General features: G+C 35.7%; 1 protein-coding gene across 1 annotated transcript; it reads right to left on the reverse strand.

Annotated features, from left to right (window-relative positions):
- Nucleotides 1-1,978: 1,978 nt before the first annotated feature.
- On the reverse strand, nucleotides 1,979-9,680 carry LOC132564126 (zinc finger protein 761-like). Its single transcript, XM_060228804.1, has 4 exons — nucleotides 9,442-9,680; nucleotides 8,143-8,190; nucleotides 5,875-7,790; nucleotides 1,979-4,044 (listed from the first exon to the last, which is right to left on the reverse strand). The coding sequence occupies exons 1-4, from the start codon at nucleotides 9,678-9,680 to the stop codon at nucleotides 3,188-3,190; spliced, it is 3,060 nt and encodes a 1,019-aa protein (XP_060084787.1). The 3' UTR covers nucleotides 1,979-3,187.
- Nucleotides 9,681-23,041: the final 13,361 nt, after the last annotated feature.

Raw genomic sequence — 23,041 nt, forward strand, 5'->3', positions numbered from 1 at the left:
ACTGATTCCTTACAGAGAAAAGTAATCTACTGATTCCTTACAGAGAGAAGTAATCTACTGATTCCTTACAGAGAAAAGTAATCTACTGATTCCTTACAGAGACAAGTAATCTACTGATTCCTTACAGAGACAAGTAATCTACTGATTCCTTACAGAGAAAAGTAATCTACTGATTCCTTACAGAGAAAAGTAATCTACCTGTTCCTTACAGAGAAAAGTAATCTACTGATTCCTTACAGAGAAAAGTAATCTACTGATTCCTTACAGAGAAAAGTAATCTACTGATTCCTTACAGAGAAAAGTAATCTACTGATTCCTTACAGAGACAAGTAATCTACTGATTCCTTACAGAGAAAAGTAATCTACTGATTCCTTACAGAGACAAGTAATCTACTGATTCCTTACAGAGACAAGTAATCTACTGATTCCTTACAGAGAAAAGTAATCTACCTGTTCCTTACAGAGAAAAGTAATCTACTGATTCCTTACAGAGAAAAGTAATCTACCTGTTCCTTACAGAGAAAAGTAATCTACTGATTCCTTACAGAGACAAGTAATCTACTGATTCCTTACAGAGAGAAGTAATCTACTGATTCCTTACAGAGAGAAGTAATCTACTGATTCCTTACAGAGAAAAGTAATCTACTGATTCCTTACAGAGAAAAGTAATCTACTGATTCCTTACAGAGAAAAGTAATCTACTGATTCCTTACAGAGACAAATAATCTACTGATTCCTTACAGAGATAAGTAATCTACTGATTCCTTACAGAGAAAAGTAATCTACTGATTCCTTACAGAGACAAGAGGCCCAAGGGGCCTAAACGGTCACCTGAGGAATATATGTCAATAATCTGAGGATTTTCAAATGTTGCAAAAATGTAACAATACTTGTGCAGGACCATGTGTAAAACATCTGTACCAAGTTTGAACATGACCCACCCAAAGGTTCTCGAGAGGAAGTCCATAATGTCTTAGCCAAACAGAGGCCAGGGTGGCCATCTTGGATTTTGAATCACCCCCAAAAGTTAAAACACTTGTCAGGACCATGTGTAGAACATTCGTATCAAGTTTCCCCCTTTCCCCCCTCCTGGGGCCACGCCCTTTTTCTTCGCAAACTTGAAGCGGCTTCCCATGGGGATGCTTTGTGCCAAGTTTGGTCAATATCCATCCAATGGTTCTTGAGAAGAAGTCATTTAAAGAAGGTTTTTTTTTACATATGGCCCCTTTTACACCTATGGGCCCCAAAGGGGACATAATCACTTTTTTCAACATGATTTCATATGTCCTTCACTAAGGGATGCTTTCTACCAAATTTGGATGAAATCGGTAAAAGCTAATTTTTTTTTTACCCTTTTGAGTGGCCCCTAGTGGGGCCGTTTTTGACCCAATTTTTTTTTCATTCGCAAACTTTGTAGACCATGCCATAAGGACCCTAAATATCAAAAATCAACTTAATCTGACTGCTGGTTCATGAGAAGAAAATTTTTAAAGATTTACCTAATTTTACACCCTTTTCCCCCTCCTGTGACCCCTATTGGGGTCATGCCCTTTTTCTTCACAAACTTGAAGCGGCTTCCCATGGGGATGCTTTGTGCCAAGTTTGGTCAAAATCTATTCAGTGGTCCTTGAGAAGAAGTCGAATATGTGAAAAGTTAACAACGCACGACAGACAAATCATGATGAGCCTTCGGCTCAGGTGACCTAAAAAGTAATCTACTGATTCCTTACAGAGAAAAGTAATCTACTGATTCCTTACAGAGAAAAGTAATCTACCTGATTCCTTACAGAGAAAAGTAATCTACCTGTTCCTTACAGAGAAAAGTAATCTACCTGTTCCTTACAGAGAGAAGTAATCTACTTGTTCCTTACAGAGAGAAGTAATCTACTGATTCCTTACTCTCTGAGGTTTACAGTCAAATATTTGGTCAAAGTGTATGATGTCAATGGACTAAATCAAAGTATTTTCTTGACTTTTATTAGATAATAATTTCAACCATTTCAATCTTGTTCTTGTTAGCATATTGACTGTTTGGATATAGAAACATTTCAGGACTTTCTTACACAGTTCTAAAACACATCATGACTGTTCAGTGTGCCAGACAAGCACATGTGATTAAAGCCGAAGATTCTGATCAATCAAATATTCTGTACATCATTATTGTCTAAGCAATGCTGAATTCTGTACATTATAGACCTATTCATAAAGGCCACTCAGGGGTACAGAAAAAAGTGGCCTTTATAGACAGGTGTGCTTGAATATAATAAAATTACCAGGCATCAAGTCATAACAACCAGGCAACAACATAAATAACTATGTTCACCTTTTCAAATATCATCACTTAAGCTACAATATATATGTACACTTTTAAATCTTTCAATATAATCCTAACAGGGAGAGCTAACATCCTGGTTGCCTTCAGTAGTAGATTTGATCATGAAGGAATCTAGGTAGATACCCAATAACATTCAACAGAATCTCAACAATGGAGTATTAACATCAGGATTCCGTGGTTTTATTATCAACATGTTTAGGCTAAGTTAGACTAGCCGTCATCAGAACAAATAATCTTTGGTCAAAATTCAATTACAACATATATACAGTAGTGTCCACTGTAGACTCTGATTTCATCATGTCTCTAATGGTGACACTGATGCCTTAATGCACATTCTAATCATTCAGGCTTCAGACAAGACAGATTTAACAAGTTATGATTAAAGTATCTGATAAAGTACAGAACATCAGTTATTTAAACAATTAATGTAGTTTAGTAAATTTACAGCTTTATACAATAACAGATCCCCCCCGACCCACAGTATATAACTATTACAGCATTCTTTAAATGAAAGACATAATGAATTAATAAGGAAACTAGCTGAAGAATTCAATGCAATTCTCAGACATTAACATATGTAAAATGTACATATATACAATGCACTCAGAGTGTTATATTCAACCTAACCTCTATCCATTGTCTCATCAGAAAATAAATCCATCTATGTTTTTGCCAACCAGAAATTAAGAAGTCACTAATGAATGTAACACAATGTCAGCACCGTCACAAAAAAAATGGCAAAAAATATCGACCAACAAATTGCCATTTTTTTAATTTTCCAAAACTGATTAAGAAAAAAACAGCCTCTTGCATATATCATTTGGCTAATTACATCTTATGCAGGTAACGAACTCATACGTCAGATGAAGTGGTAATCACCTGTTCCGCAGGCATATAGTCAGGCTGACAGGATATGTGTACAATGTAGCCTGGCTGGGTGGCATCATACTCCGCATTGTCAGGTGAGTAATTGACATGAACTTCCGAATATGTCTGATCACTTGTAGTCACATACTCTGTGTGGCTTATACCATACTCTATCTCTTTAGAAGTATACTCAGTCTGTTTACTTAAATTGTACTCTGTCAGCTTTGGAGAAATGTATTCAGTTTGTTGTTGGTACTCGACCTGTTTTGGGGAATGGTACTGTGTTTTTTCCCGTGATTGGTACTCAGCTTGGTTGGATGTTCCCGACAAATCGGAGTGGTATTCAGTTTGTTTCATTGCCACATACTGAGTAGCCGGTGTCCGTTGGAGATCTATCTGTTGATCTTGTACTTCCTCAGGAATGTGATTCGGCCCCGTGATTCCTTCCAACTGTGATGAACCAATCACTATAATTTTTGAACCAAGCTTCTGATTAACATCCTTGTTAGCACTAACAGCCTTGTTGGTAGCAGCTTCCGAGCAAGGCCCTGACCTTTCAACCTTTTTACTTGCTCCTGTAACTAGATTAGAATGATGCTTTTTCATATGAAGCGAAATTCCACGGTCATGTTTGAATGTGATGTTACATATGTCACAGGTGCTCTGTGTAGGACTCTGGTGTGCCTTTCTGTGTTCCTTGAGCTGGACATTCCAAGCTGAGGCGTAGCTACACTGATCACATTTGTAAGGTTTCTCACCAGTATGGGTCCGCATATGACTCTTCAACTGATAGTCTTGGACACAGGAAAAGTCACACAACTGACATTTAAATGGGTGGACACCTGTGAAAGAAAATATATAAATTTGATAACATTACAGGTTTATTATCTGAAGTTATCTCAAAACATTTTCTTCTGGTTGGTAAAGTCAATGATATAAAACTTCTTATAACACAAGCAGGAGAAGATTAGTGTGACAATGACTGTTACAATCATCAGACAAATGACCAGTGCAAAGTGTACTAGCACTGACATAAATAGTGCAAGAGGCAGTAACAAATTGACCAACTTTTTTTGTTGTACTATATATAATCCTTTAAACTCTAAGGTTGAAAATAGTGTATCATTCCATGAAGCAAAAACATATCATTGACTTGGAAATTCCAAAATATTTGACTGGAAAAACAACCTTTTCAGACAGTTGATTAAGGAAGACATCTGGATATGCCACAGTGGGCCAGTACTGAACAGAGAAGAGCTGGACCACAGACTCTCACACATCTATGACCAAGTGTTAACCAAAGCATAGACAAATTGATTTGAGTACATCGTTACCATCTTGTGTGTTTTTTAGTCTGTTTACTATCTTGTCACACTATTTTCAACAATGATAAAGTACAGGCGAAGAAGTTGGTCAATTCCTCACGATCTCCTACACTATGTATGTAAGTGTTAGTATGCTCCACATTGGTCATTTGTCTGACGAAGGTGACTGTGTAGATCACATACACTACGTACGTCAGTGCTAATACACTCCACACTGGTCATTTGTCTGATGAAGGCGACTGTGTAGATCTTGTACACTATGTACGTCAGTACTAGTACGCTCCACATTGGTCATTTGTCTAACGAAGGTGACCGTGTAGATCACATACATTACGTACGTCAGTGCTAGTATGCTCCACACAGGTAATTTGTCTGATGAAGATGACAGTGTTGTCATTGAAACATCACACTTTAATTGTCTACTGGTTGTGTTATAAGAACTTTTATTCTATCTTAAGTTACCAATAGCTTTGAACTTCAACTCTAGTGAAAGCCTGGAATTTTTTTCTATAACTATCTTAAAAAGAGGCCCAAGAGCTTTAACAGTCACCAGAGTCATAATATATCTTGTAACATGTAACATGAGAAGAGGAGTTTTGAAATTTTCAGTCAATTGGACCCATTTGTGGTCCTGTCCCACCAGCCTCTGGAGGTCAGCTGAGGTCAATTAGTGCATCTCATCAAAGTGTCATCTTAAACTTTAATTCTAGCAAAGTATGAACTATTTCCAATAGAAAATAAACAAATAAATGTAATTTTCCTATAAAAACTACAGTAAACTTTATCCCCCCTCCAAATAAAGAATACACCAATAACATTACACTGATGATGATAGCTTAATGTTATTCTGAAGAGCATGTCTAAACATTTCTTTACCAGCCAAGGGAGAGCACTCCTTCAATGATACATACTTTTTTTTATTCATACTGGTAACACACCCTCATCTGTGTTTTAACTGCAATAACCAGTGAGGGGTAGACCTGTACTTTACCTGTTATCATCAGTGAGGGATAGACCTCTGTTTTACCTGTAATCATCAGTGAGGGATAGACCTGTGTTTTACCTGTAATTACCAGTGAGGGATTGACCTGTGTTTACCTGTAATTACCAGTGAGGGATAGACCAGTGTTTTACCTGTAATCATCAGTGAAGGATAGACCTGTGTTTTACCTGTATTCATCAGTGAGGGATAGACCAGTGTTTTACCTGTAATCATCAGTGAAGGATAGACCTGTGTTTTACCTGTATTCATCAGTGAAGGATAGACCAGTGTTTTACCTGTAATCATCAGTGAAGGATAGACCTGTGTTTTACCTGTATTCATCAGTAAGTGACAGACAATCTTACCTGTATGCCTCATCCTATGATTTTTGATGGACTGAGTAGAGTTAGTTGTGAATGAACAGATTTCACACTTGTGGCTGTGGATCTTGAGATGTATCGTGTCCATGTGTTTTTTCATCCCCGACCTAAGAACTATCTTCCCACATACTTCACAAGGGATTTTGTTTCCTTCTGAGGATGACTTCTCTTTACATTTCATCCCCTTTACATGACACTGCAGTCTATCAGGGCCGAAGAAAAATTCTCCACACTTTTCACACTGAGCAGCAAGTTCGGGATGTGCTACAGTAACATGTTTCTTTTTATCAGCTCGACAGCTAAAATACTCAAGACATTTTGGACACTTAAATGGTTTTTGGTCGTGTTTTTTTGCCAAATGCACTTTAAGACTTCTCTGAGTATAAAATTGTTCAGCACAGAATTCGCAGGTGTAGAATTTCTCTATGTGCTTTTCAATCTTGTGATGAAACAACACGAGTGGCTTACTAAATGTCAAACCGCAGTCACCACATGTTAACTGACCCTGCAGGTGTAACTTGATGTGGTTCTCCATAGAGGCTTTGTCTGAAGCATTAAACTGGCCGTCACATAGTTTACATGTGTACCTGTAGTAGGACTTATGTTCGAAGTCTAGATTTCTATCCTTTTGACTTTGGGAGGTGAACACTGTTAGTTCATACTTGTCCTCATGATCTTCCAACTTAACAGTCATATCTTGACATTTTTCAATAGCACTTCTGTGAATAGTTCGTAGCTCCTTCAGTTGTTGTTTTCTTTCTTTCTTTCTCACCTTAGCTATCCTTTTTGCCTCTTTTTCCTTTACAGTAAGTTTGTATTTTTTTCTGACTCTCCAAAAGTTTTCTGGGTCACTCTCATCCTCAAGCCATTTCTTTTTGCGACCTCTCTTTAATTTGGGTGTTGTTACACCACCTACACTTTCCTCTGCACTGTGACCATCACTAACTTCCACCTTGACATCCTCGTCATCTGTCCCTGGGTCAAAATCAGGATCAACATCTTTAACCTCATTTTTCTTCTGTTTTATCTTTGATATCTCTCTACTTTCACCTTCTTCAATCTCATCTTCATCACACATCTCATCATCGTCATCTTCCTCTTCATCAAGATCATCTTCACTATTGTCTAAATCTTCATCACTTATATCCAATTCAATCATCTTGGTAAATGATATGCGATCTTTTCCTTTTAGCCTTGTACTGCGTCGTCGACCGTCGTCTTCATCACTTTCTTTATTTTCAACCAGATTTTCTTGATTATATGTGACCTTGTCCACTTGATCATCACTATTCTCAACTGCTGTTTGTTCCATGGATTCCTCAGTATCTGCACATGTCACTGGCTCTGCTGATTTTGTGGCAGTATTTTCTATGGTTGAATTTTTTGTTGTAGCAATGACTTCATCAGTTTTTGTAGCTGATTTTGTAGCAGCAACTTCGTCAGTCTCTGTGGTTGATTTTGTAGCAGCAACTTCGTCAGTCTCTGTGGTTGATTTTGTCACAGTAGAAGAAATTTCATTGATATTTGTATTTGATTTCGGTGTTGTAATAGGAGCTGTTTCATCAGCTGTTATTGGAAAAGTTCTTTTCCTTCTTTTTTTATAAGGAACAGTTTCATCATCTTCACAATTTGCTTTGTTGATATCCCTAATCACAGATGCATTACAAAATAGATTTGTTGGTCGAGGTTCCAGAAGAGCATTTTTGGCAGCACTCCTGGTCTCCTTGATATGTTTGTCATTACTCATAATGTTATCATCACATTCAATTTTCACACTGACACGATCAGCAGGTAATGATGTTTGTGGTGGTGCCCTCACTTTGGCCATTACCTCAATATCTTCTGAACCACATGACTTACAGTGGAATTGGTAGTCATCAAATTCTTCTGGTAAGTTTTTCCTTAAACATAAACATATTTCAAACCGTGAACGACACACAACCTGATTTTTTTTATTTTACTAACTTTTCTCAGGATATTTTTCATGTTTACCATTCTATACATGTTATGAAATCACATACATAGCTACACAAGTTTCCATAATTTGTTTCGCCCTAGTTTCAATGGTAATGTATAAAGGATTCTGATTTATTTCAAAGGACCATTATCATTCAAGTGCTTATTACCTCTAACTTGCCCGACTTTCGTAACTTTTTTCACTTACACAATAATACCTTATCATTTTCATTTCCTACGTTTCCCTAAAATAGAAATTCTATATCAATTTTCAATTCATCTACATTTTCCACTTACCTTCTCCTACCTGTAGACGATATTCCTGACCGGCTGATGTTTTCATAACTGAAACAAAAGTAAATGAGAGATAAGGATGTATTATTAATAAAAATAGATTTTAAGTATGTATTGTGTTGAAGAGCACCAGTCTGATTATGACGTCCGTTTATGACAGCATTACATTAAGAGTTTTTCAAATATTGTCATTAAGAAGAATAATGATGAGGATTATATGCCTGTTAATTAAATGGCAAACAAAAAAAAAAAAAAAAATTGAGACAGGTATCTGAACATGTAGTGATATGTTTACATTGTGTATACAGGTAATTTTACTGGACACAGCAAATGGAAATAGTAATTTCCTATAACCTTAGTGGTAAAGATCCTGAGAGGAAAAAGGTCCCTTCATTCAAGTCCCTGCAGGGGCAGGGCATTTCAATCTAGTTCAAGCCAGTTTCTGGTTACAAATGTTAAATAACACCATTTGTGCTACATTACGGGTAACAAGGTAACCTTAATACCTGGACGAAGAGTTATAGGAACGGGTTGGTGTGGTTTGTATATAGTGTTAAATACATCTCTGTTACTCAGCTGATGCAGCATGCTTCTTTGGCTCAGTTGACAGACCCGGTTGCTTATTACGCCAGAGGCCGGAGTAAGATTTCTAGTTGGGGCACTTGACAGAAACGTGTATTTTCCCTGTTCTGTTACACTGGCACCCAAAGAAATCAGACGAGTTGTGGTATTTTCAGTCTTGGGTTGAGATTTAGGAAATCTCTAGAAAAACAGGGGCAGTGGTGTATACCAATTAGGAGCAGCTTGCTGTGGCTTGTATATAGTGTGTAATATTGACTCTGTCACTCAGCATGCAGAGCTGGTATTATCATGCCAGTGACCAAAGTTTGATTCCCGGCTGGAGCACTCAACAGGAATGTGTATGTTCCCTGTTCTGGTACAGAGGTATAGAAGGAGGTATTGTTATTATAACCACCCAGGTGCACTATGTATTGTTGATTCCTATAGCATACATGATAAGGAGTCTGTCAATTAATGATAGCACCTAATTTTGTCCACTATGACATTATTACAAGGCGTCTGTTAAAAGAATCCTGCAGCTTAAACCTGCTCCATTTCGGAGAACGTATTTATTAAGTCATTCTCTACTTTAAGGCACGACGCTATTTCAGATGGCATGAGTTATAATTATATCTTTTTTTTTTAATCATATCTATTTTGGTCTTATAAAACTTTAGTCAATCAAGATATTAGTTAATCAAGATATAACTATGCGGAAAGGGTAATCAAATTTGCCATTACCGATCCAGAAGGAAACGGACAACATCGGAGTTGCTTTTTAACTTTCGTGTTGTTTTGATAGCATTCAATCTTTCACAGTCAACATCGTTTTCTAATAATACTTGACGTGGAAAATTCTTTTTTTTCCTTGGAAATGTTTGTATTAATGCTCTACTTCGTTCGACATTGCGGGTTCTTGGTCTTCCACGCCGACTTTCCCGTACTCCATCCTTCTTTCGCTCTTTCTTCCCCGCCGCCATGTTTATTTATAGTAACGTCTAAATATAAAACCGTAGGGTCGATCCGGATAACCAAAAAAATATGACACATTTATTCACATGGCAAATTTTAATCTTAAACACTGCCAAACTCTTTTTCAAATCAATGTTTACTTACAATTGTCAAATCATATTTCTATAAAAATACTGCTTCATCGATTCCAATGAAAATGAAATCGTAAGTACACCTGCTTTTGCGCCTTTCTGCTAATTATTGTTTGCAGTAAATTATTCTATAGTGTTATAATATATGATTTTGAGCAATCAATCTTAGTAATTCGGTTTGTTTTGGCTTATCATGGGAGAATTATCTATGGCAATCGAGGGCGCTTAACCAGTGGGCCCCACAGGGGTTAATTACAATCGGGAAAGCAAAAACTCATTGTGCAGAAATACACAGATACTTTGTATGTACACATTAATAGATATTGTTAACGATTCAACATGTGTCTGTGTGTTTATTATGAAGGTTATGTTTATCGCCACGGTCGTTATTCTCACAGTAACAAAAGTACCGTCATATTTTTACACTTAGAACGAATACCCCCAAGTGGGCCCCAACTTGCAGTCAACAACGAACACACGTTGTCGATATTAAATTTAAGCGAATAGCACAACTATTTTCATTCAACTGTTATCGGATAACACTTTTAGTAGTGTTGTTCATAACATTTCACGTGTCAAACGCTGGATATTGGATTATGATCAATGACAGGCGGATACATTATAATTATAATGCTGATGTTTAGCTAACCAGTCAAGCAGCAGCTTCGCACATTCCGAATCCGTATTCACTCCAAGATCCTCCTTCATCTTTCGCCATCTCTCGATCTCCTGTCTAACATAAATTCTGGCCTTTCCTCTTTTCTGGTCTAACTCCTTCCTCCTACACTTTCTGGCACTTTCTGAAAGGTATCTTTTAGGTCCTCGTCGCCTTTTCGTATTTACGTCAGCCATATTGCTTCTTTCTAGACTTACACGCATGCGCAGCATCAGGGTTACGAACGGTAATGTATGAATTAGATCAGGACCGCACTGTTTACATTCTTTATTCTTTAGATATCAATAAAAATGGTTGCAGTGACTTTTAATTTTAGTAATTAACAGAAAGTCTTAGCTTTGTAACATATTATTGGAAAATAGAACGTTTTATATCGTTTTCTCGTAGTGTTTTTTTTAACATTATGGTCGCTTTAAGCCATAACAACAAGGAGTTAAATAGATTCAGTAGATAGCCGACTCGTGAATTACAATACTGAACGTAATTTATACTTTAAATAATTCATTTATCTATGTAATGGATGAGACTACATGTTTTACGTGACCACGTTCCCGTAATAAGACTGTGATGTTGCTACAAAGATACAATTTAGTGATACAGCAGGGAAATTTTAAAAAATGTAAATCATTTATTTTTTTGACAAGTTTTTACATATTACACAATATCAGAGACGTCTCTGACAATATACAAGAGAATCCAAACAAAAACATACACACACTCTCTCACACTTGTGTGCTATGACTTAGAGAGAGTGAGAGAGAGAGAGAATTGGGAGGGTTATAATAATTATTTAATAAAAATAGAGCTAATTTTGTGGAAATTAAATAAATATAAAATCAGTTTGGTAAAGTCAAGGTCATGACCATTGGGAATAGACTTGTTAGCATACATACTATAGTTCTAAAATGGGAATCCTTTTTTTCCAATTATTCTCAAAAGTTGATAGTGTTTTTTTACTAGAAATGTTGTACTTTTGAACATGGAAATGATCCTAAATCTTATTTATAAGAGCATCTAAATTAAGAGATTTTTGTAGACATCTTGACATATAAACAGTGTTAATGAGAATTAAAATTTTGTTATGTACAGTGTTAGCATTAGAATGGATAATTCCAAATAAATGTTTCTTTGTTTATCCAGAAAGGAATCAGAAGAATATCAAGAAGAGATTCAAATCCCTCCAATAGAGTCTGTACCTCTATACACTCTCATAGACAGTGAACGATTGTTTCTCTTTCCATAAGCTTTTTTCGAAATAGACCATAAGGAACATTCCTGGAATATCTAAATCAGCATAAGACATTACGTCATAAAGAGTACGAATATTTTTGCCGATATTGCGCCCATATAAGAAACCTGTCTGATTTTCATTTATAAGCTTTCCTAGAACGGATTTTATCCTATGAGAAATTATTCCAGAAGCTATTTTGTAGGAAAAAAGAGATAGGTCTCTAGTTTTTAAGAAATTACATGGTTTATCTCCCTTTGAAATTCAGGTTATTATGCCATGTCTCTGAGTGATAGAAAGCTGACCAACAGAAAAACAATAATTTATTGAACGGACAACAAATACTCCTATAAATTTCCAAAAGGTCTTAAAAAATTCAGGGATGAAACCGTCTGATTCAGGACTCTTATTAGTGTTCATATCATTCAAAACTTTACCTGCCTCTTCTATAGTGATCAAACCTTCCAGATTCTTAGACTCTGTGTTACTTAATTTTGGTACTCCACAACCCTGAAGATGATAATATAAATCAACAGCACAAACTTCTCTAAATCTGCATAAATTTTCATAGAATAATCTAACTTCATTTAAAATATCCTCCTGGTTTGTAATCAAGTCACCATTATCTTTTTGTTATTTTGGAATTATTTTAGAAGTGAAATTTCGACTTTCCAAATTCAAGAAATAGGAAGTAGGCTTTTCCCCTTCTTTGATCCATTTAGCTCTTGATCTGATTAAACTTCCCATTATCTTTCTCAATCGTAAAGACTCTAATTCCTGTTTTTTATTATCTAATTCTTCCTGGTCTAGATTTAAGCTAGCTTCTAGACTTTCTATCAACGTCTTTAGATATTCCTCTTGGCTGTTCTGTTGTTTCTATATGAAGCATAAGATATTGATTTGCCCCTAATTTCCATTAATAAAGTTTCTAAAAACAATTGATCATTAATCAGAAACTGAATCTCACTATCAGGAATATCTTTAATAGCACTAATATTATAGGCAGGCAAACAATACTGTGACTTAACATTCTCTATACATTTTTCAACCATATCTAAATATTCAGGATCACACAACAAAAGAATGATTAAGTTTCCATAGACCCCTCCCTCTTTTAAATTCATTTAACTGTAAAGCTGTAACTGTAGCTGAATGGTCAGATCTATAACTAGATTCAATAATTGATTTGTTAACACTAGATAACAGACAGTCTGAAACAAGGAAGAAGTCCAGTCTGGCCTGTTTTACAGGATTATTTCTTCTCCAAGAATGCCTCTTGGTATCTTGGTGAAGTTCTCTATAAATATCAATAAGATTATATGTATCGTTTATTTCTAAAACCCTGTCCCTAGCAGCTGCATTGTTTATATTTCTATATGTATTATCGTAGTCTAAATCTGGACTCAATATCAAATTGAAATCACCACAAACTATTACCTTTACATTTCCAAAACTGTCTATGGCATCTGAGACTTGATTATCAAAATCAGGATTATCGTGATTTGGTCCATAAATAGTAATTAAAGTTATTCTAGTACCCTCAATATCAATATCCAAAAAATTTCCATTTGAATCACGCTTTTCTTTGTAAACTTTGTTTTCGAAATTACTTTAAAAAATTGCGACCCCACATGAATTAGATGAAAAAGAACTGAGAAAGCTATCATAACCCCACTCATTTTTGATACAATTTTCCTCTTTTGAAGTAAAATGAGTGTCCTGCAAGCAATAAATATGATACTTTTTATCCCTCACATAAGAAAACACATCTTTTCTTTTCACTTAATTGCCAAGGCCCTGACAATTCACCTAAAGTATACAAACATTATCTATGGTAAACATTAAAAAACTAAGTGCATGAGGCAACCTCCAAGAAGATATACAGAAGAAGGGACAATACAGAGAAGGAAAAGCTGAGTTAAAAGCATCTTATAGCGAGTATTTTATGGTATTGTGTGTTTGGTTATTTAACTCTAACAACTTGCCCATACGATCAACTTTAAACGGAAGTGTGGCTGGAACTTCATAACCCACAATACACTTACCGTAGCATGCAATGAGAACTGCGGACCCGTTGAATGGATTAAAATGATTTTGACCAACAAAATATGGTTTCAAGCTCTCATGTGGAAATGAAATCATACTAAAAGTCTTAAATAATTCAAATGAATTTAACAAATATATACTTTAATGGTTTTAAATGCATGTAACGAATATCCCCTTGAAAAATTTTAATTTTAACCTTTCAAGATACGAGTACGATTGTGCACCGATGTACCTGATTTCCAGTTTAACCTTCAGGACATTTCGTCACTTTCCGCAAGACATCGTCTCTTACCCGAAAGCAGCTGAAAGGAACCAATTTGGCGAAAAAGCTGTCTCCTAACTATATTAATTCTGTAAGATGTCGATATTCTTTCGATAACTGTTTGAAATTAATTATGATCAAGTATAGAAATGTTTAGAAATTTTCCAGCAGACACTTATAAGGCACGATGATAAGATAACTATTAGTGGTGAGTTTTTTTTGTTGGGTTTATTTTTTCAGAAAATGTATTTTATGCAATATATTGTGACTTTTGAATTCCATTTAAACATTTACATTTATATTGATTTTCTGAATTACAATGTATAACACAATAGTCTCAGCAGTGTTTGTAACTTTACCTTCTTTTTGCTATCAAGACAAGTCAACATTGCTTAAAAAACTGAAGGTTCTAAAGCATGATTTGTTAATTAACAGAATGAAAACTCTCAATAGCAAAGAGAAAAAAAAAGGGTTGGAGAGAACATTCTGGTTTTAATCATGAAAACCGCCTTTACAAATCCGACTAAAACTTTAATATATTGTCTTTCACCATATTTTGACTACAAAATCCTTTCTGTTTTAAAGCAAAGATGATAGATAGTCCTCTCTGCAATATATGTAACTCTTAAAGGGAAACTCTTGTGCATTTATTTTGAAGATCTTTTTTATAAATTTTTATAGTCTTGATATGTTGTCAAAAGACTTTATTAATACATTCATTGTTACTATTGAAACCGATAACCATCACAGATTTCAGTTTTTCTGAGCCAATACTCTGACAAGGTAATTGCTCAAAACTTTTTACACTTATTAAGCTATTAGTATCTTTTGCTATGGAGAAGTTCTCCATTTAAATACTTTTTTATGTTACCATGGAAACAGATAGGCCAAATCACAAAGTTCAGTTTTTTCAGACCAGTTCTCTTAAACCACTTAAACCATTCAAGGTAATTATCTACACAAAGCTTTGTACAGGCATTAAGCTAGTATTATAGCACAAGTTCTCCTGAATTTCAATACTTAGTATGAAACAATTAGAAATAACAAATATAAATTAACATGTTGTAACATTAACACACACAGATATATATATGATCGTGTGCCTTGCTTTTAAACAGCTGGACAAAGAAAAAATGCCACATTTTGCGTTATCTTGTCGTCTTTTGTTTTGTTCTTCCTTGTCTGCTTTCATGGTGTATGATTGTATGTGCATGACTTACTTACATATGGAAAGTTTATTATTTCAACTTATAATCAAAGTACTGAAAGTACTGGTATGCTAAGACCATTAAAACAATTAATTCTTTGTTATTAGCTTGCTATATACTGAAACCAACTATATGCAAGCAGTACATCATTGCAGCCCATAAAAAATGACCAGTAGATATCAGAAATAACAAGCATAGTAGTATTACTTATGTAATACATGTCCAAAGTAGGCTCCAAGATGCAATGATAGGGAAGTTGTCCATTTCTTTGGATACATTGTAGGGAATGTTGATCTTGGACACCATATTATCACTTTAAAGACTGCATATCTTATTGGTTTAAGACCATTAGTTAGACCATCATGAAAATAACATGCTACATACAAATATTGGGCAGCTTCATTTTCCAGATTGTCTGTAAATGACTGCATAAGAGTGGCAATTTTCTAAAACAAACATGATATGTCACCATAACTTAAAATAAAAGATGCCTATTCTTTCGGAACACCTGGTCTTATTCTCCTTGTACTTTTTCAGGGAATCTTTGAGTAGATATTGTCTTTGTTTCAATTTTACACATGTTTTGCTGGTTCTACAATTCTGTTGACATGTTTATATATTCTTTGTTCTCTAAAACTTGTTGCAAGATATTTTATTCCTCTTGTATTATGATTTTTTCATACTAACAGTGACCTTGAACCTTGAAATTTGCAAGATGTGAATATCTTTTAGGTTGTGAAATTTGATAGAAAAATGAGGGTAATGCAAAGAACACCCCCATGCATCTATCCGTTTTTTTTACTGTGACCTTGATCTTTGACATCTGACCCTGAATTTCTAAAGAAACCGACTTCTCATAAGGGATACACGTTCCAAATTTGATTAAGGTATACTGTCTTAGTCTCAAAGCGTTTACAAGGTAATCATATAGTACTTATGCAAGCACTGTGACCTCTACATTCAATCCTCAAAATCATTACTATATCCTCTCCACATTGCCCAGGGATAACTGAAACTGTAATCCAAATGATAACTAATACCCCCAACACCCACAGCCTTAGTTATCTCCCCATGGTGACCTTTTGCACAGAAACATCCTCTGAAACACAGCGGCATGTGCACGTTCCCAAACATTCCTGCAAAGTTTTGTTGAAATTGGTCCACAGGTTTAGAAGTTGACCGACGAGCAAAACCCATCTATATTGACCAGTTGCCATGGCAATCAATATTTCGAGGGAAAATGGTGCATGCACATCTACACATTGTCCCGAATATTACTGAAAAGTTTCATTGGAGTTGTCCAGACAAGATGCGTCTACAGACAGACAAACAGATGGATGGACGGATAGACCTGATTCCAGTTTACCCACCCTTTTGGTGGTATAAGAATGCACAAGAGTGCTTACAAATTCCATGTGGACAGACATCATGGAAAAATAATAATAATAAAAAAACATGATACAGATGCTTATATCTTGTTTTATTCAGTTTTTAGATACAGTATTCTTTCCATGCTTTGATCAGCAATGTAATCTGGTCATGTCAATATCCTAGTACAAGATTGCATACACAAAATTGTTATAGACAGACTTTTAAGATACATAAAAAAATACATGCCTAAGTTTAAATGAAGGTTTTAAACAGAAGTCGTATTATGTTCAGTATACAGTGATTTTTCTAGACAATTGTAAACTATAAACTTGGTATACAGCGATCTTTTCTACACATTTGTAAACAACAAACTCAGTATGCGGTGATCTTTTCTACAAAAAGTTTTTTTTATTTATATTGTATACACTGAACTCAGACAAAAAAAATAAATAAGTAAACCTTTCTATGTACACAAATTGTATTGTATACAAATTTACTACAAATGCAGTATACAAAGATCTTTTCCACATTTTTTTTAGTTTCAGCGATTTGTTGATTCTTCTTTTGTGATGGTGAATATATTGCCGCCTTTAGAGAGTACTGTGACCTTAAAAGGCAACATGGTCGTTAGCATCTCCTCAAGTGAATAATCATCTTCAACATCTAATTGGAGGCCGGAAAGAAGGACGTTTTTCTCCACCATAAAGTCCTCAAACCCATTGTTAATGGCCAATTCTAAGTTAGAAGAATCAATAGAGATACCTTCTACCATTCCAGATATATTTCTTCAGGGACATCCACCTGCTGAAAGAGAGTAAGGGAAATAAATAACTATATTTCATTATTGCTATGATTATGTGCAAGAAATATACACTTCTGTATAAGCTTATAGTCTTGAACTTCCCAATAGAAGTCTATATTAAATATACTGTAATTACTTATTTTGACGTTCAGGACTGTCAAATTATTAAGCGATGGACAGCTAGCAAAATAATAATATCTCGACCATGGTCATACAGAGATTGAATCATAAAGTTAAAATCTGTGCAGTATGATAATTTATTTTGACGTTTGTATTTCAAACATCATTTTGACTTGAAAAGTAATGTGTAATTTAATTAATTACATTGGACCGTCATGTAATGGTAATCTAATTATTTTGAAAATACCTGTAATGGCAATGCCATTTTCATAACATAATTTAAATTGAATTAATTACACCATCATGTAATTGAACACATGCCTGTTACAAACAGTAGCTGTCCTAACTGATCCTAAAATTAACTTTGGCTACGTCTATCACAAAATTAACTTTGACTATGTCTATTACAAATGCCACATTTAGGTACAGTAGAGGTATTTCAAAAATGTACGTCATTGTAGCTGAAAGGACATAATTAATGGTTACTTAACCAGAACTACAGTTCTGAACACACCACTACAAAGCCTGGTTAACTGTACTAAGAAAATGTCCTCTCAATTAATCAATTTCATTGATTATTGACATCTTATTGTTGTACTTACTGTCACTTGAGTTTCTTAAAGTTTCAATTTGACTTTTAATAAGGCCCAAAGTGATAATACTGCAATGAATTAATTAGCTCTCGAGGGGTATTGGTTAGACTATTTATCCCATTTCATTCCATTCACCATGGAAACTAAACTCTAAAACGCTAAAAAACAGTCGACAATTAATGACAAATATTGAGTCTAGGGCTGTGTAAAATTGATGAATCAAGTGTTGAACTGAAAGTGGATGCAGTTGACATAATACTGAAATTTCTGAGATGAACAAATGCAGTACATATATTAAAAGTTCAGGCATAATAAGAATTGTACCAATTACACTTTACACATTCACACTGGGACCTTACACTTTACACATTCACACTGGGATCTAACACTTTGCTAGGTTTATCCTAATCTTTATTACAACACTTTCCGGGATTCAGATGTTAATTGACATCTTCATTATTCCCAATCTTTATATTGCAATCGTTCACATGCATCACTCTTCAACAGAATCAATGAGACATCATGTCAGAAAGACAAAAACTAAATTTAAATTAAAACTATATATATTAACTTCACATGTAAACCTTTCAATTGGCATAGCTGTAGAGTTCCCGTACGATTTCATACCCTGGCCTTGGGGTACTTCTCCGATCAAAAATTTGATCTACAATAGCACGGACAGTGACCGATATTTTAAAGTAAAATCGATATATGACACAGATAGATTCCTAGATCTATTCACGGTAGCGTAAGTAAATGTGCTAGATGCTTACATAACATTTTTCAAATGCATACTGCTTCAAAGGAAAAGTCTTGAAACTATTTTGAAAAAAAAAGTGCCATGGCGGCAGTGCCCAGCTTGCGCGTCGCCGTCGAGCCTAAATTCAATACATGCGATGGCTCATTTCAAATGAATTGTTGCAAAAAATGCAATTGCTAGTTCAGTATAAGTATTGACTTTAAATTCAGCTTATATATATAGAGAGATATAGATACTTACCTACATAAGTTACCCGCCATCTTCTTTCAGCCGCCGTCTTCTTTCCGGGGCAGCACCGAGCACCCCGGCTGTTTCCGTCAAAACTTTATGCTACTCTAAATCATTCTTATTTTAGTTTCATAAAATCACCAAGGCCCGGATTAAATAGAAGAGTATATATTTCATAGATTTATGAAAAGCTCAATTCCAATAAAATAGTTGTGTATTTTGGATTGGGACAACATAAAATACATAATTATCTTTCAGTAACGGACAGGGAAATCATTTCATTACTCGAAAACCATTGGTCGATAATGTATAGATACCTAGAAAAAAATGCCCGTATTATAATAGAAAGAGTAAATATAATAATATATCGGAATCAGGGTCTGATTAACAGTATATATATATCTATTCTTAAAATAAATATTAAAGGGCAATAAGGAAAAAGAATTGTTAAAATTGATTATATATATTCCTTATCTTAGATTTAGAAAGCCTGTTTAGTGAAATCCATTTCTTAACGCGGAAGAAATCACATCACAGATCACATAATATACCCAAATACACACACACATCACATATATTCGAAAATCCAACATACTGTCACGAAAAAGCAGATCGGTACCAGTTAAAACTGGAGTAGTGTTCCTAAAATCTCCATATGTCGGTCCTTCGCATTATCACATTCGTCCTCGAGTCACGCCACTGTCTGTCTCAAATCTTCATTGTCTCTCTCCAGAACTCCTCAATAAATTCGGCATGTTCACTCTGAATATCAAGACGTTTTTCAAATTTTTTGCCCAAGACATCTTCTGTAAGAATTCTTCGATCATCTGTAGATTTCACTGATAGGTTCAAATTTGCTCCAATAGCACTGGTCCTTTGGCTGGACACACTCTGACCACGAGACGGTTTACTACTTGCTGGCATGGTTGAGATATCAGAGAATACAAGGGTATGTATATGTAACTATACAATTTCGAATAGAGTGTGCTAAGTCTGCCAACACAAAGGTTCGGTCAGGTATGCATTATACGTATAAAGACCAGTGCTGAGTAGTGGTCAGTCGAGGGGCTCAATCCATGTCCAAAACTGTTTATCACAAACTATACATTTTCTGCTGAATGAAACTCAAAATCCTTACACACAAGTCAAGATTACACTTTTATCTAGATGAGCAAGTGTTTGGAACTCCGGAGTACGGAGCAAGTGTTTGGGACCCCGGAGTACGGAGCAAGTGTTTGGAACTACGAAGTACGGAGCAAGTGTTTGGAACTCCGGAGTACGGAGCAAGTGTTTGGAACTCCGGAGTACGGAGCAAGTGTTTGGGACCCCGGAGTACGGAGCAAGTGTTTGGAACTACGAAGTACGGAGCAAGTGTTTGGAACTCCGGAGTACGGAGCAAGTGTTTGGAACTCCGGAGTACGGAGCAAGTGTTTGGGACCCCGGAGTATGGAGCAAGTGTTTGGAACTCAGAACCCCGGAGTACGAAGCAAGTGTTCGGACCTCCGAAGTACGGAGCAAGTGTTTGGAACTCCGGAGTATGGAGCAAGTGTTTGGAGCTCCGGAGTAGGAGTAAGTGTTTGGAACTCCGGAGTATTGAAAAAAAAAATTGGAGCTGCGGAGTAAGGAGCAAGTGTTTGAAACTCCAGAGTAAGGAGCAAGTGTTTGGAGCTCTTACATAACAAATACTTGGAATGTACAAAGAAGAGCGACAAAACAATTACCAGGGCTAAATAGTTTATAGTATGTGGACAGATTGAAACATTTTAAACAGTCAACAGGAAGATACAGGCTTATAAGCTTACGACTTGTATATGACACAAGCGTGTGGGTTAGTCTAATTAGTATGATAAAAAATCATAACAGACTGGACAATGAAAAATATACCTTAACTCAAAGAATGGTAAATCACTAGATTTCTCCTTCAAATTAATTCACACCGTCTCAACAACCATTCTATGGCATGTTTGATAAACACAGGCTTAACTCAGATGATAAAACACTTCTCTTTCAAGGCCGAGCTTGATCTCCATCAACACCCCGGAGTGCCGTCATAATTCCGGTACACATTTATATATCTATGCAGGCTCTGTATTTTTCAGTGTCAGTGTCTTAATGACGTTAACAAGCCACCGCCTCATATAACCTTTTCAAATAATTTGAGAGATACCCTCATCTGAGTTCGTGATGAGTACGAACTAACTTCATTTCACCTTGAGGGACAGTAATTTTTTTCGAGATTCCTTTCTACTTCTACGCCAATAAAGAGAAATTATTTTGACGCTGTATTTTTCAGGAAGTTGAGAAACGGGCAGGTGTGGGCTGTCGTGAATGTATCCTTAGATCAAGAAACTTTACTCTAATTGCTCTGGGTGACATGTGACGGCCTCGAGTATATTGTTCAATGAGGTCTCAGTTAACTACCAGTTATTACAATGACACTCCGCCTCAAAATGACTGGCTGTTTACGGGCAAACTCCATAAACAAATTTAGACCGAAGCCATGGTCAGGCTAACTCATGGGAGAAACTTGTACAACATATAGGTTGCTTTCTTAAATCTCAGAAGTGGCGTTAAAGTAATTAAATATATATACATATATTCCACAAGCCGTTGATTCGATTGTTTGGAATCTCTTCAAGTGGTGAGTGATCTCTATATCTTATGACAGAGTACAAAAAGGGAAAATTCATAAGATCACCTTTACATCGGAGCCTATATTAATAAGGGAATTTGTGCGGTTTAGGTTATGGGGGCATGACCAACCATCGATATAATAATATGTATGTTCCATATGGCACCAAAGCATAATGAATATTTCCTATCAAAAAGGACAGAGGCGGGTATTTTTGCTGACGACCTATTTGATACTTGAACTTGGCCAAGGTTTTAAAAATTGCTATTTTTCTCAAATCTGATACAACTATTGCAATCCTTTGCAAAGCATTTGTTGGAACCCTATTGTCTAATCACCTCTATTTAATATGGCAGCTTGCCTCATTCTTCTGATCAGTTTTATATTGTATGATAGCGAGGCTGCTTTACCTTGTGGTGTTATACAAAACAAAAACAAAGAACATATCAACATGTTATGTTTATATCATATAGAAATAAGTGTTCTACATACAAAATGATTACCAAACAACAACAAGGACGACGACGACCAAAATCACCACCAACAAAAATAACGACGATATACAAAAGCGACGACGACGACAAACAAAAAATACAAACAGCAATAACATTTATACATTATCATAACACAACTTATACACTCAAGCTTGTAATTGTGCATACAACGATGTAGTAGAAAAACCTAAAGGACTGAATGCTAAACTGTCTTAACAGTCTTTGTACATGGTTGTCATGTGCCCATTCTAAAAATAGCTCTCCTCACGTGACACAACATACTCGGCCGACAGAAAATCTACTGTCTTAACAGTCTATGTGCATGGTTGTCATGTGCCCATTCTAAAAATAGCTCTCCTCACGTGACACAACATACTCGGCCGACAGAAAATCTACGGTCTTAACAGTCTATGTACATGGTTGTCATGTGCCCATTCTAAAAAATACCTCTCCTGACGTGGCAAAACATACTCGGCCGACAGAAAATCTGCTGTCTTAACATTCTACATGTCTGTCATGTATGCGTGCCAGAACTTCGTTTCGCTTGACATGACATAACAAAGACTCAGTTTAAGAAAATCTACTTTCTGAACAATCTAGGTACATGTCTGTCATATGTCCGTTCTACAAATACGTCTCTTCTGACGTGACACAACAGACATCATATCCGTAACGCCAAGCCTCGAATGCTTGACTTGATCGACAGAAAATCTACTGTCATAACACTAGGAATATGTCTGTCTTGTGTCCTTTCTAGAAAAGCGTTTATCCTGACGCAACACAACAAACAGACATTATATATGTGACGCCCAGCCTGG

The sequence above is a fragment of the Ylistrum balloti genome, unplaced genomic scaffold (genome assembly GCF_031769215.1).
Source record: "Ylistrum balloti isolate Yb309-2 unplaced genomic scaffold, AGI_CSIRO_Ybal_v1 Utg371998, whole genome shotgun sequence".
NCBI classification, from domain to species: domain Eukaryota; kingdom Metazoa; phylum Mollusca; class Bivalvia; order Pectinida; family Pectinidae; genus Ylistrum; species Ylistrum balloti.